Source organism: Perca fluviatilis, chromosome 15 (genome assembly GCF_010015445.1).
Source record: "Perca fluviatilis chromosome 15, GENO_Pfluv_1.0, whole genome shotgun sequence".
Taxonomy (NCBI): Eukaryota; Metazoa; Chordata; class Actinopteri; order Perciformes; family Percidae; genus Perca; species Perca fluviatilis.
The window spans coordinates 38,560,652-38,574,889 of NC_053126.1; the positions used below are offsets into that span (position 1 = coordinate 38,560,652).

The window sequence follows — 14,238 nt, forward strand, 5'->3', positions numbered from 1 at the left end:
CAAGTGGGTCCCAATTATGAAGTGGAATGAAATTCATTGGCTATTTCAAACTTTTTAAAAAATAAAAAAAAAAAACTGAAAAAGTGGGCGCAAAATTATTCAGCCCCTTTACTTTAGTGCAGCAAACTCTCTCCAGAAGTTCAGTGAGGACTCGCTGAATGATCCAATGTTGACCTAAATGACTAATGATGATAAATAGAATCCAGCTGTGTGTAATCAAGTCTCCGTATAAATGCACCTGCTCTGTGATAGTCTCAGAGGTCCGTGTAAAGCGCAGAGCATCATGAAGAACAAGGAACACACCAGGCAGGTCCGACATACTGTTGGGAGAAGTTTAAAGCCGGATTTGGATACAAAAGATTTCCCAAGCTTTAAACATCCCAAGGAGCACTGTGCAAGCGATAATATTGAAATGGAAGGAGTATCAGACCACTACAAATCTACGGCGACCCGTCGTCCCTCTAAACTTTCAGCTCATACAAAGAGAAGACTGATCAGAGATGCAGCCAAGAGGCCCATGATCACTCTGGATGAACTGCAGAGATCTACAGCTGAGGTGGGAGACTCTGTCCATAGGACAACAATCAGTCTATACTGCACAAATCTGGCCTTTATGGAAGAGTGGCAAGAAGAAAGCCATTTCTTAAAGATATCCATAAAAGTGTTTTTTAAAGTTTGCCAAAAGCCACCTGGGAGACACACCAAACGTGGAAGAAGGTGCTGTGGTCAGATGAAACCAAAATCGAACTTTTGGCAACAATGCAAAACGTTATGTTTGGCGTAAAAGCAACACAGCTCATCACCCTGAACACACCATCCCCACTGTCAAACATGGTGGTGGCAGCATCATGGTTTGGGCCTGCTTTTCTTCAGCAGGGACAGGGAAGATGGTTAAAATTGATGGGAAGATGGATGGAGCCAAATACAGGACCATTCTGGAAGAAAACCTGATGGAGTCTGCAAAAGACCTGAGACTGGGACGGAGATTTGTCTTCCAACAAGACAATGATCCAAAACATAAAGCAAAATCTACAATGGAATGGTTCACAAATAAACATATCCAGGTGTTAGAATGGCCAAGTCAAAGTCCAGACCTGAATCCAATCGGAATCTGTGGAAAGAACTGAAAACTGCTGTTCACAAACGCTCTCCATCCAACCTCACTGAGCTCGAGCTGTTTTTGCAAGGAGGAATGGGCAAAAATGTCAGTCTCTCGATGTGCAAAACTGATAGAGACATACCCCAAGCTTAATTACAGCTGTAATCGCAGCAAAAGGTGGCGCTACAAAGTATTAACTTAAAGGGGGCTGAATAATTTTGCACCCCAATATTTCAGTTTTTATTTGTTTAAAAGGTTTGAAATATCCAATAAATTTCGTTCCACTTCATGATTGTGTCCCACTTGTTGTTGATTCTTCACAAAAAATTACAGTTTTATATCTTTATGTTTGAGGCCTGAAATGTGGCAAAAGGTCGAAAAGTTCAAGGGGCCGAATACTTTCGCAAGGCACGCGTACATATCCATTGCAAAGAGCCAGAGGCAAGAAGGGAAAGGGGCTGAAAAAGATTTTTTTTAAGGGTCTTGGAATATGGCAATAAAAATGTTTTGCTTTTTCTGTATATATACAAAAGACAGGTTTCCTTTTTTTAGTAAACAGCAATAATAAATATATTTACTATTGCTGTTTACTAAGTATTTCTTATCAGATTACTCGATTAATCGATGGAATAATCGGTAGAATACTCGATTACTAAAATAATCGATAGCTGCAGCCCTAGTCATAAACAAATAGGACTCTGCCGCATTCTTCCGACTTTTGGTACCACCATGATGCTAGGCGAGGGGCACGGACATGTTGTGCATAGATCAGTATAGATCAGAATAGATCAGGACTGATTACCTTGTTGTTAGTGTATGGATGTATAAATCAGAATAGATCAGGACTGATTACATTGTTGTTAGGTGTATGGATATATAGATCAGATTACCTTGTTGTTAGTGTATGGATGTATAGATCAGAATAGATCAGGAGTGATTACCTTGTACTTGTCGTTAGCGAACAGTATGGAGGCTCGGTGGAACTTGCAAAGCGGGTTTTTGGGGTCGATGCCGATCGCTCTGTTCAGAGTCTCTAAAGCTGCATCAGACTTCTTCAGCGCATGCTGCACCTACACACACACACACACACCAATTAATTAGTGTTGAACATGCTACGTGCTAAATGAGCAGCTGCTGTGGATGGAGGATGCTAACACGCTAACGTACCACTCCGATGTGACAGAGCAGCACAGAGCTCTGAGGGTTGATGCTCAACGCTTTCTTAAAGTGGATCTCTGCCAAGTTGAACTTCTCCTGTTTGTAATAAATCATCCCAAGGCCATACCTACACACACACACACACACACACACACACACACACACAAACACAAACACAAACACACACAAACACACACACACACACACACAAACACAACCACACACACACAACACAACATTAGACTGTGACAGAGATGTGGACCCTCTTTAAAATGTGATCTATTAAAAGGTGAAGTAAGGAGGAAATGAGTTCAGGGCGCTAAAGGAAATGTATGTAAGATAAGACAGCCCTTAGTTTAGATCACGATGGTGAGAGAGTGACCTACGTACAGTTCATCCATTACAAATGTTGACTGAGAAGAGCTAAGCAAAGATGAATGGATTAGCTGTCAACTATTACATTTATCTCCAACTATTTTGATAATAGATTGTCATTTTTTTCATGAAAAACGGTAAAACTTGTGTGATGTCAGCTTGTTAAATGTGAATATTTCTCTATTTACTCCATTATAAATCTATATTTAGATACATTTAATTATAGATTCAGAGATATATCTATATATGTGTGTACGTGCATTCCCAGAGGGTGCTACCCCCACCCTGGTTACCACGGTGATCGTACCATGCGTTGTAGTGCCGGTTGTTGACTCTGATGGCGTTACGGAAACAGGCGAGAGCTCGGTCCAACTCCTCCGTCAGAACAAACTCATGACCCAACAGAGTGTACGCATACGCAAAACCTGGGTCCACCTGAGAGACAGACAGGCAGGTGAGAGTCAGGTAGAGAGACAGGTGAGAGAGAGAGACAGACAAGCAGAGAGACACACACAGGTCAGAGAGACCGACAGGTGAGAGTCAGAGAGAGACAGGTAGAGAGACAGACAGACAGGTAAGAGTCAGGGTGCTTCCACACCGATAGTATGGTTGGGTGTGGAGTTGCTGCATGTTTCATGTTGTTGTGTAAGCATTCACACTTTCTCCTCCAAACCATACGACGATGTCGAGTAACATCACTCGCAAAACAAGGTCTGGAAAATAATGAAATGAGCTGCTTTGACTATGGAGACTTCCAGAACACAGGACCGAATCTTTTGTTTTTGGTCCTGCACCAGACACATCTGACCAATAAGCAGCAAAAACATTGGAAAAAGTAACAAAAAGATTGAAAAAAGCATCAAATATGCGAGGTGAAAGAAACATACCAAAACTAACCCACAATAGAAGAGTAGCGGGCCCGTCTAACCTTAGTAACCATGGAAACTGCAGCTCACCTGGATGGCTCTCTGGAAGAACTTGATGGCGATGTCGTGCTCCCTCTGCAGACTGAAGCAGTTTCCTGCTACACACCAGGCCTGCAGACAGACAGACAGCTGCTCAGATAGACATATACGTATTACAGCTACACGATGTGAGGAAAATATGTAATAACGATGTTGACTATAGCGATATAATTTCAAGATAATAAAGTTTTCTCAGTTCTGCTGCTTTCAGTAATTTGCTAAAACAAAAAGCAAATTAAACAAATATAACGTTGAATTATACATAAAAACTAGGGATGCACCGAAATACTTTTATCACCGAAACAGTACGGCCGAAAATGTTGTGATGACGCAAACAGAAACCGCGACCTGCACGTGTGTCAGTACCCGATCCACCTGCAAAGCGTCTCCTAAACAAAGATGTTGAGACGGACCACGGAGTGAAAACAATGAAAAGTGCTCTTAGTCTGTCAGCACACGTTTCAGTGAGATCTATTCGGATCCTCTGCACTTCATCACGACTGTACTTGATCCGCGTTATAAAAGACCATTACTTGGATGCGGAAATAAAGCAGCGCGCACGAGAAATGATCCAGGCCGCGATGGATGCGGAGAACCCGCGTGGAGACGGAGCAGCGCCCAGCGCAGGAGGAGATCAGAGCGCAGAAAAAAAAAGACTTTTCTCTCTGCACCAGATGAGGGGCATGCACCCTCGTTGTCTGATATGTTCAGTGAAATCCTGCAAGAAAGTGCCTCAAATAATAACAATAGGTAAGCTATTCTGTTCTTAGGCTACTGTATACTGTATGTGACTATCAGATTGTACCCATATTTCTGCTAGATATTTTTTTTATTAAACTTTAATATTAATTTATACAATTGCCATGCCTTGATTTTAGTAAAGTTAGTACACAGTCATACCAATAAATGCAATGGCACTAATAATTGGCTTAATTTCTTTCGGTGTTTCGGTCTTGGTTTCCTCTTTTTTCGGTTTTCGGTTTCGGCCAAGAATTTTCATTTCGGTGCATCACTAATAAAAACCAGCAATAAAAAAGAATATTTTTTTTCAACTAAGTCAAAAAATCTGAATGTTGCGATGTGTTTATTTTGCCAGTTGTTATTGCGATGATGATAAAAAAAACGATATACTGTGCAGCCCTATCATGAATACTGAGAGAAATAAATAAAGTACACTGGGACACTAAGGGCGTTTTCACACATCAAAGTCCGAACCAAGGTTCATGTTTTTGTTACATTGTGTATATGTATATATATGTATATATATATATATATATATATATATATAAAAAACTTTATTTACAGACTCAAGGTCCAGATATAAAAGTACACATAACATATTACAAGAAGGATACACACACCATAAAAACATACAGACATACTGTCTATCACATAGTACATAGAAGGAACATACAAAACATACATACCTACATACATATAAAGACACACAATACTTAAAACATATGCAAATGCTTGTGCCAGTGTTTCCAGAGTTTTGAAGTAAATCTGGTATCACTAAGACTGCTGCTCTCCCCTACTGACTGCTGCTCTCTGCTGCTCTCTCCTGACTGCTGCTCTCCCACTACTGCTCTCTGCTGCTCTCTCCTGACTGCTGCTCTCTCCTACTGACTGCTGCTCTCCCCTACTGACTGCTGCTCTCCCCTACTGACTGCTGCTCTCTGCTGCTCTCTCCTGACTGCTGCTCTCTGCTGCTCTCTCCTGACTGCTGCTCTCTCCCTACTGACTGCTGCTTTCCCCTACTGACTGCTGCTCTCCCCTACTGACTGCTGCTCTCCCCTACTGACTGCTGCTCTCTGCTGCTCTCTCCTACTGACTGCTGCTCTCCCCTACTGACTGCTGCTCTCCCCTACTGACTGCTGCTCTCTGCTGCTCTCTCCTACTGACTGCTGCTCTCTCCTACTGACTGCTGCTCTCTGCTGCTCTCTCCTGACTGCTGCTCTCCCCTACTGACTGATGTTGAGAAGCAAGACACGCATTTATTCAGAGACAAACGGAAACCTCCACTGTACATTTACTACCACTTAACAAATAAACTGCTGATGTATTCTCTGCTCTGATAGCTGACAGCTGTCTGCTCTGAGCACATTCACCGTCACTCTCTCTCTCTCATGTAGCCTACACACTAAGCACCGAGCTATTCCTTAAAAGGAGCTTCCCCAGTCTTGTAACACAGGGAGAGCCTGCCAGAGCTTCTTGTATTTCGTCCGAAAGTCCGAACCATCCAAAAAATGCTTTCACACTATATATGAACTGGACCATGGTTCAGTTTGGTCCGGACCGAGACCACCTCTTTTTATCGGACCAAAATTTGGTCTTTTGATCCGGACCGTGGTCAGGTTTCACACCTGTAATTTTGGTTCGGTTCAAACTTAAAAAGTCCGAAAGTCCGGACCAAATAAGGTATGTGTGAAAAGCCCTAAGGCTAACGCTGCTGCTGCTGATTCACAGTCTCTGACAAACTAAAGCTCCCGACCGCCGGATGTTTTCTAACTGGCTGGCTGCAGTGACTTCTCTGTGCGTCGGTCTGCTGTTGTCGGAGCAGTTTTTAATATTCCAAAGCAGCAGAGGACGTTGTCTTTGAAGAAGAAACAAAACCTCCTTAGGCTCAGTTTAAGGTCTCAGTCAGTCAGGGTAAGAGCCCATTTTCGGCCCGTGCAGAACCAGGGGTCTCATTTATAACGTATGCGCGCGCGCCCCCAAAATGGGGCTGAAAACGCGTGCGGCGCCACTTCCCACGCAAGGTTGTGATTTATAAAAAACAAACTTGACAGGAGAATGTGCGGTCCTCCACGCAAACTCTGACCCATGCGTATGCACATTTTGGAGACAAAATAGGAATTGGCGACGCAGATGGTGAGGTGGTGAACTAAAGTCAGACTGCAGAAAGTACATGTGGGAATAAGGGTTAGGCTACTCTTAATATGTTTAAGTATTAAAAAGTAATGCTTCACGCACATTTCTTCACACCATATGAAGATTAAATCCAGAAGTGTTATTTGCGCTTGTACTGAGTGATAATTGTTCCATAAACACCTCCAACTCAAATCTTAAATCAAAACTAATTCTTAATATTTAATCAGCGCTGTCTCGCCGTCACATTGTCCGCTACGGAGCGCAGGAGGAGATGGCCCGACTGCATGGAATGCAGAACACAGTGTAAATAACTAAATATCTGTCTTTAAAACTGTGCATATATCATCAAATGTCAAAGTCTGGAAATACAGCCGTTAAGCTCTCGCGCAATCGTTACGCTCTATGTCCTTGTTATCGGTCTAAAATTGAATACTGTTTATAACAAACCCTGCATGAAGAAAAGTGTGTTTGCTTATTACATTTCGATTTCAAATTGTATCTCGGGGTGGGGGATACCACTAGTTGTTGCTGTGATTTTAGCAAGGTGTTAACAATCACAAATTGTTGTAGACTAAACATATAAATACCGCGTGAACCCGCGTGCGTAATGCTGCATGATGGCACTGCTGGAGGACTGGAATGGAAGGATCAGGAGAAAAAGAGACTTCAGGGACCATGACGATTACTGGCTCATATGCCGATTTAAATTTCCCTAATGTAGCTGTAATAGTAATATAGCTGCGCTCTTGGATCTATGTACTGAATTGGGCCCAGTAGAGAGGGAACGCGCGGAACCGTGCCACAACCCGGTCCAAATACAGGTCCCGCCACTCTGGGTGAAACTGGCTGTTTTCAGGGGAAATGGCTGACAGCTAAGTGTTTTTTAAATAAATAATATATATAATCTTCAACTTCATCACTAAGACTTGTTTGGATATAATATATAGTTCTGTTAAATCTTATTATATACGTCTGGTATATCGGAAGCTGTCCACGAGTACCGTAATGCCTGCTGTTTTGGAAGAGGTTATTAATAAAGGTAGTCTATAGATCCAGTTTTCCTACACTATGCGCACAACAGGCCGAAATTATAATTCAATTGGCAGCAATTCCCGTGTATCTGAGAGTTTTTTTTGTTTGTTTTTTCTCCGCCAGTCGTCATGATTCGGCATGTTTCGTGTAACGGAGAACAACTGCCAGGGTCATTAACGTATCGGATCAGCATTCACGAGGTGCTTTACATTGACTATTTATGGTTAAAAATGGGCAGTACAGGGCGGGATAAGAGGTTGATCCACGACGCACCCTTGTAGTCAATCTCTGATTTATAAAGGGAACATTGCTTACAGGTTGCGCGTGTCCACGGTTTTATAAATCTGACTTTTTTTCAGCGTACGCCAATTTGGGCTTTTGGGCGCACGTACACTTATAGTAAGGATCCTACGCACAGTTTTATAAATGAGACCCCAGGACATGTGTGATTCTTACCTTGGGACAGTTCTTGTTTATGTCGGTCAGGTCTTTGGACAGGTGTAGTGCTTACCTCGGGACAGTTCTTGTCCATGTCGGTCAGGTCTTTGGACAGGGCAGACAGGGCGACGTCTTTCTGCAGGTGCCACAATGTGGTCGAATAAATCTCCATCCCTTCAACTCTGTACGACTCGATCCTGCGAACCTCGCTGAACAGACGCTCCGCCTGCCAACAAACATCATGACATCATTATTCACCTGAACAGAAACCATCTTAAGTTACCTGTGTGTACTGGGCCGTAGCGTGTGTTACCTGTGTGTACTGGGCCGTAGCGTGTGTTACCTGTGTGTACTGGGTGTGTACTGGGCCGTAGCGTGTGTTACCTGTGTGTACTGGGCTGTAGTGTGTGTTACCTGTATGTACTGGGCTGTAGTGTGTGGTAATGTGTGTTACCTGTGCAGACCTGCCAACCTTGAAAAACTTTTTTGAGAAGCAACTTACTGATTTATTGTCGGGTTCTGGTTCATGAACACGCAGCACACACCGTGGAAAAATGCCATTAAATGTCAAATCTGTATACATTTTAAACCCTAGAAAATAATTATGTTCAAGTAGGCTACTTGAATTAAATAAAACATTAATTATATTAAATACAATTAATTGGATCATAATATAATCCAATAAAATATAGTACACTGCATAATGAGCACTTCTACTTTTGGTACTTTAAGTATATTTTGATAATACTTTTGTACTATTACATAGGGAAGATGTTGAATGTAGGACTTGTAACTGACAAGTCATTTGTAACTCTACAACACTGTTTTTTCTACTTTTACTGCAATAAATGATCTGAGTAAGTCTTCCACCTCTGGAAATCACCACCAACAGTCGTGCATGAACACCTGCAGCAGTGTTTAACACTGGAAACACACAGCTCAGTTCAGTGTTTCCTTGCAGCTCTTCTACAGTAGCAGCGAACCTTTAACGTTACCTGCCGGGTCACATCGTCTCTAAACAGTCCGGCTCACAGTGAAGTCCTGCACGGATCAATAGGTGTTACAGTCCAGCGGCTGCTCGCTCTGTTTGTTATAAGACACACACCGAGCAGATTGATGCGCTCACAGAGCCAATCTTTGCAGATGTTACCGCTCGGTGTTTGGCTAGCTAATAAGCCATAAGCCTGTTAGCTTGAGCTTTGTTTGAAGGTGCCGAGTGGCCAGCCAAGGTCCGACAGACACCGAAACATTCTGCACAACCTCCGCTCAGTTTAACCGCTACGAAATCCAAGACTTTGTATACCAAATGCAAGGCTTCATTAATAATAATATAAATAATATTTCTCCAAATTTGACAGGTAGGCTACGTAAATTAATTCATTTCACAATTTCACCTTTCTACATTAAATCAGTTTACCTTTGCAAGCACCGTCCTCCCTTGGGGAAACCCATAGATATATGGGGGAAACCAACCAAACTAAAACGGGAATGAGGGAGGAATAACACTTGCATTTGATGCTTTCGTTTTACTATCAGTAGCCGATATCCCCGCTTGACATTAGAGGACATAGACCAGCATGCTTGTGGCTGCTACGCGGTTTATCCATAGGTTTTAGCCCGCCTACTACTATCAAGTGTTACCGGGATTTCCACCAGATGCGGAACGGCTGCGAAACGGCTCCGAAATGGCGGCGGAGTTATTAGGTTTCCATTAAAGTCAGTGTGTGCATTTCCACCAGTTGCATAACGGCTGCATTCCGACTCCGGCACATCTCCGGCGGTCCGCAGCCCTCCGCAGCAGATACGCAGAGCTTCTATTTTTGCCGGACAACGGAGAGCTCCGCAGCAATTCAGCACACGGCAGATAGTGCGGGACAGGAAGTCGAGCACAGAAACAAAATAAATATCTGGTTAATTTTCAAAATAAAATACACCGTGCTCCACGGGCGGATCATATTCCCTGCACTACACCTTGAAAACACAGCACAGAGTTGTTCCCCTCTACTCCTCTGGATGGAAACTAACTGGTGGTGGTTTGGTGGTTCTATTCTTCGTGACTTCAGCTGTCAGTCATGGCCGCAGCAGTTCTGCAACAAACGGACCTGGTGGGTATTGACGGACGAGCACGAGCGGAGCCGGTCCGCGCATACGCGCATGCTGTGGAAATGAGGAGTTAGACTGAGACGGCTACTGCACGTCAACGAAGTGAACTCAAAGCAGTCACCTGATTTTCGTGTAGTTTAAAGTGACAAATCATATTGCCGTATTTTGATGTCAAAATGCGCATCTACTACGCAAAATGCGTATAGTTTGGCAGGTCTGCCTGTGTGTACTCGGGCCGTGAGTGTGTGTTACCTGTGTGTACGGCGGTGAGTGTGTGTTACCTGTGTGTACTGGGCTGCAGTGTGTGGTAGTGTGTTACCTGTGTACTTGGGCCGTGGTGTGGTAGTGTGTGTTACCTGTGTGTACCCGGCCAGTTCGAAGTAGGCCCTGCCGATGTGTGTGAGGACCCAGCCGGTGTTGTAGTGCTGAGGAGGGGCGAAGTCAGGATGTTGATGGCTTCTCTGCAGTTGTACGAGCACAGCGCCTGGTAACCACGGCCCAGTTCCGCGTAGCAACGCCATCACGCTGTCTGTACACACATATTCATAAAAGACGTGATTTCCTGTCGACTTCACATAGATTTTAACAACTTCCTGCTCTGTTTAGAGCTGCAAAGATTAAAAGGATTAGTTATTAACTCTTTTTTTTATTAACCATTTACATAATCCATGAATCAGTTTGAGTCATTTTTCATGATAAAAAAAGTGAAACTTGTGTGATGTCAGCTTGTTAAATATGAATATTTTCTAGTTTCTTTTCTCCTCTGTGACAGTAAACTGAATATCTTTGATTTTGAGAAAACACTGATCCCTTTTTTTTCTTTTTTAGCATTTTCTGACATTTTAGAGAGCAAAGAACTCATCCACTCATCCAGATAATAATCCACAGATCGGTAGTTGCAGCTCTGGTTCTGACTATAGAAGCTGAAAACGTTTGAGTTGACTCTCAGCAGCACTGTAGAGAACTGCAGTATGTTATAGTGTTAGTAATAGATTACCTGCAGCAGCCCTCTGGTACTGGGGGATCTTGGTGTCTGGTAGACTCAGACTGGGATCCAGTCTCAGGATGTCCAGACTCTCGTTCAGGTTGCTGCTATTTGACGTCTTTGCTGATTTACATTTAGTTTTCCTGTTGGGGATCTTCGTAGGAAACTTCATCTTTAACTTCTTGCTGTTCTCCTGCACAGACAGAGACCAATGTTTGTAGGCAGCAGTACTTTAGTTTACTAGCATTAGTTAAGGCAGAACAGTATGTTAAGTGTCCATGTTCGGACACATTCAGTATGACCCAGTATCCAGTAGGTTTGCGGTTCTTTTCCTGGGCGACTGCCCCCATAGCGCAAACAGAATTACTGTTACACACATCTAAGAATCTACATGTGAGTTTTCATACATGTACCTGAACATTTACATGTGTAATTAGTGTCTGAAAGTGAGCTTGCTGAGAGAAAGCAGCAAGAAGGCTTGGGTATAACTTTACATTCAGAGCTTTTCCTGCATCATCTGGAGTTGTTGAAGCATGAAGATCAGAAGTACTGAAGATCAGAAGTACTGATAGTAGTAGGATGTGTTGACAGCGATGATGTTTATTTGGGAGACTTGTTAATACGGTAAATACCACGAAAACCCAGGAGCAGGTTCCTGGTTGTCATGGTGTTCCTGGCGCGAGCCAGAAAATGCGTCACCCAGCTTTCTTTTCCACCTCGAAGGCTCTGCAAGCTGCGCGCGCGTGGCCGTGCACCTCTGAGTTTTTGTAAGCAGAGCAGCTTTGCCTCTACAAACACCCTTCCGTTTGTCATGTACAGTTCACAGACATTTAAATGGCTTTAAATTCGTGCGGTGAGAGAGAGACACACACCACACATGGAAAAACGTGAGTCACAGCTAAAAGGGGGGCACAGGGCTAACCCCCGCTGTAAGCTTCCTTTAGCCCAATCTTGTAAAGAACAAAGCTAAAGTCAACGTTTAAAATATTTGTTAGAAAGTAAGAAATTAAAGGTCCCATGACATGGTGCTCTTTGGATGCTTTTATATAGGCCTTAGTGGTCCCCTAATACTGTATCTGAAGTCTCTTTTATATGGGCCTTAGTGGTCCCCTAATACTGTATCTGAAGTCTCTTTTATATAGACCTTAGTGGTCCCCTAACACTGTATCTGAAGTCTCTTTTATATAGGCCTTAGTGGTCCCCTAATACTGTATCTGAAGTCTCTTTTATATAGGCCTTAGTGGTCCCCTAATACTGTATCTGAAGTCTCTTTTATATAGACCTTAGTGGTCCCCTAATACTGTATCTGAAGTCTCTTTTATATAGACCTTAGTGGTCCCCTAATACTGTATCTGGAGTCTCTTTTATATAGACCTTAGTGGTCCCCTAATACTGTATCTGAAGTCTCTTTTATATAGGCCTTAGTGGTCCCCTAATACTGTATCTGAAGTCTCTTTTATAAAGGCCTTAGTGGTCCCCTAATACTGTATCTGGAGTCTCTTTTATATAGACCTTAGTGGTTCCCCTAATACTGTATCTGGAGTCTCTTTTATATAGACCTTAGTGGTCCCCTAATACTGTATCTGAAGTCTCTTTTATATAGACCTTAGTGGTCCCCTAATACTGTATCTGAAGTCTCTTTTATATAAACCTTAGTGGGTCCCCTAATACTGTATCATATATATGGCGAAAGTATTCGTCCCTTGAACGTTCGACCTTTTGCCACATTTCAGGCCTCAAACATAAAGATATAAAACTGTAATTTTTTGTGAAGAATCAACAACAAGTGGGTCCCAATTATGAAGTGGAACGAAATTCATTGGCTATTTCAAACTTTTTAACAAATAAAAACTGAAAAAGTGTGGGTGCAAAATTATTCAGCCCCTTTACTTTCAGTGCAGCAAACTCTCTCAGAGAGTTCAGTGAGGATCTCTGAATGATCCAATGTTGACCTAAATGACTAATGATGATAAATAGAATCCAGCTGTGTGTAATCAAGTCTCCGTATAAATGCACCTGCTCTGTGATAGTCTCAGAGGTCCGTGTAAGCGCAGCAGAGCATCATGAAGAACAAGGAACACACCAGGCAGGTCCGACATACTGTTGTGGAGAAGTTTAAAGCCGGATTTGGATACAAAAAGATTTCGCAAGCTTTAAACATCCCAAGGAGCACTGTGCAAGCGATAATATTGAAATGGAAGGAGTATCAGACCACTACAAATCTACGAAACCCGGCCGTCCCTCTAAACTTTCAGCTCATACAATGAGAAGACTGATCAGAGATGCAGCCAAGAGGCCCCATGATCACTCTGGATGAACTGCAGAGATCTACAGCTGAGGTGGGAGACTCTGTCCATAGGACAACAATCAGTCGTATACTGCACAAATCTGGCCTTTATGGAAGAGTGGCAAGAAGAAAGCCATTTCTTAAAGATATCCATAAAAAGTGTCGTTTAAAGTTTGCCAAAAGCCACCTGGGAGACACACCAAACATGTGGAAGAAGGTGCTGTGGTCAGATGAAACCAAAATCGAACTTTTTGGCAACAATGCAAAACGTTATGTTTGGCGTAAAAGCAACACAGCTCATCACCCTGAACACACCATCCCCACTGTCAAACATGGTGGTGGCAGCATCATGGTTTGGGCCTGCTTTTCTTCAGCAGGGACAGGGAAGATGGTTAAAATTGATGGGAAGATGGATGGAGCCAAATACAGGACCATTCTGGAAGAAAACCTGATGGAGTCTGCAAAAGACCTGAGACTGGGACGGAGATTTGTCTTCCAACAAGACAATGATCCAAAACATAAAGCAAAATCTACAATGGAATGGTTCACAAATAAACATATCCAGGTGTTAGAATGGCCAAGTCAAAGTCCAGACCTGAATCCAATCGAGAATCTGTGGAAAGAACTGAAAACTGCTGTTCACAAACGCTCTCCATCCAACCTCACTGAGCTCGAGCTGTTTTGCAAGGAGGAATGGGCAAAAATGTCAGTCTCCGATGTGCAAAACTGATAGAGACATACCCCAAGCGACTTAACAGCTGTAATCGCAGCAAAAGATGGCGCTACAAAGTATTAACTTAAGGGGGCTGAATAATTTTGCCGCCCACTTTTTCAGTTTTTATTTGTTAAAAAAGTTTGAAATAGCCAATGAATTTCGTTCCACTTCATAATTGGGACCCACTTGTTGTTGATTCTTCACAAA

General features: G+C 42.9%; 1 protein-coding gene across 1 annotated transcript in view; it reads right to left on the reverse strand.

Moving 5' to 3' along the window:
• Positions 1–14,238, reverse strand: part of LOC120575264 (cell division cycle protein 27 homolog) — a 35,007-nt gene that overhangs the window by 4,138 nt on the left and 16,631 nt on the right. Inside the window, 9 exon segments of the mRNA XM_039825983.1 lie at positions 2,041–2,169; positions 2,267–2,384; positions 2,940–3,067; positions 3,589–3,669; positions 8,015–8,167; positions 10,401–10,483; positions 10,486–10,549; positions 10,551–10,573; positions 11,042–11,222. Of these exon segments, the coding sequence (XP_039681917.1) occupies positions 2,041–2,169; positions 2,267–2,384; positions 2,940–3,067; positions 3,589–3,669; positions 8,015–8,167; positions 10,401–10,483; positions 10,486–10,549; positions 10,551–10,573; positions 11,042–11,222 (960 nt within the window).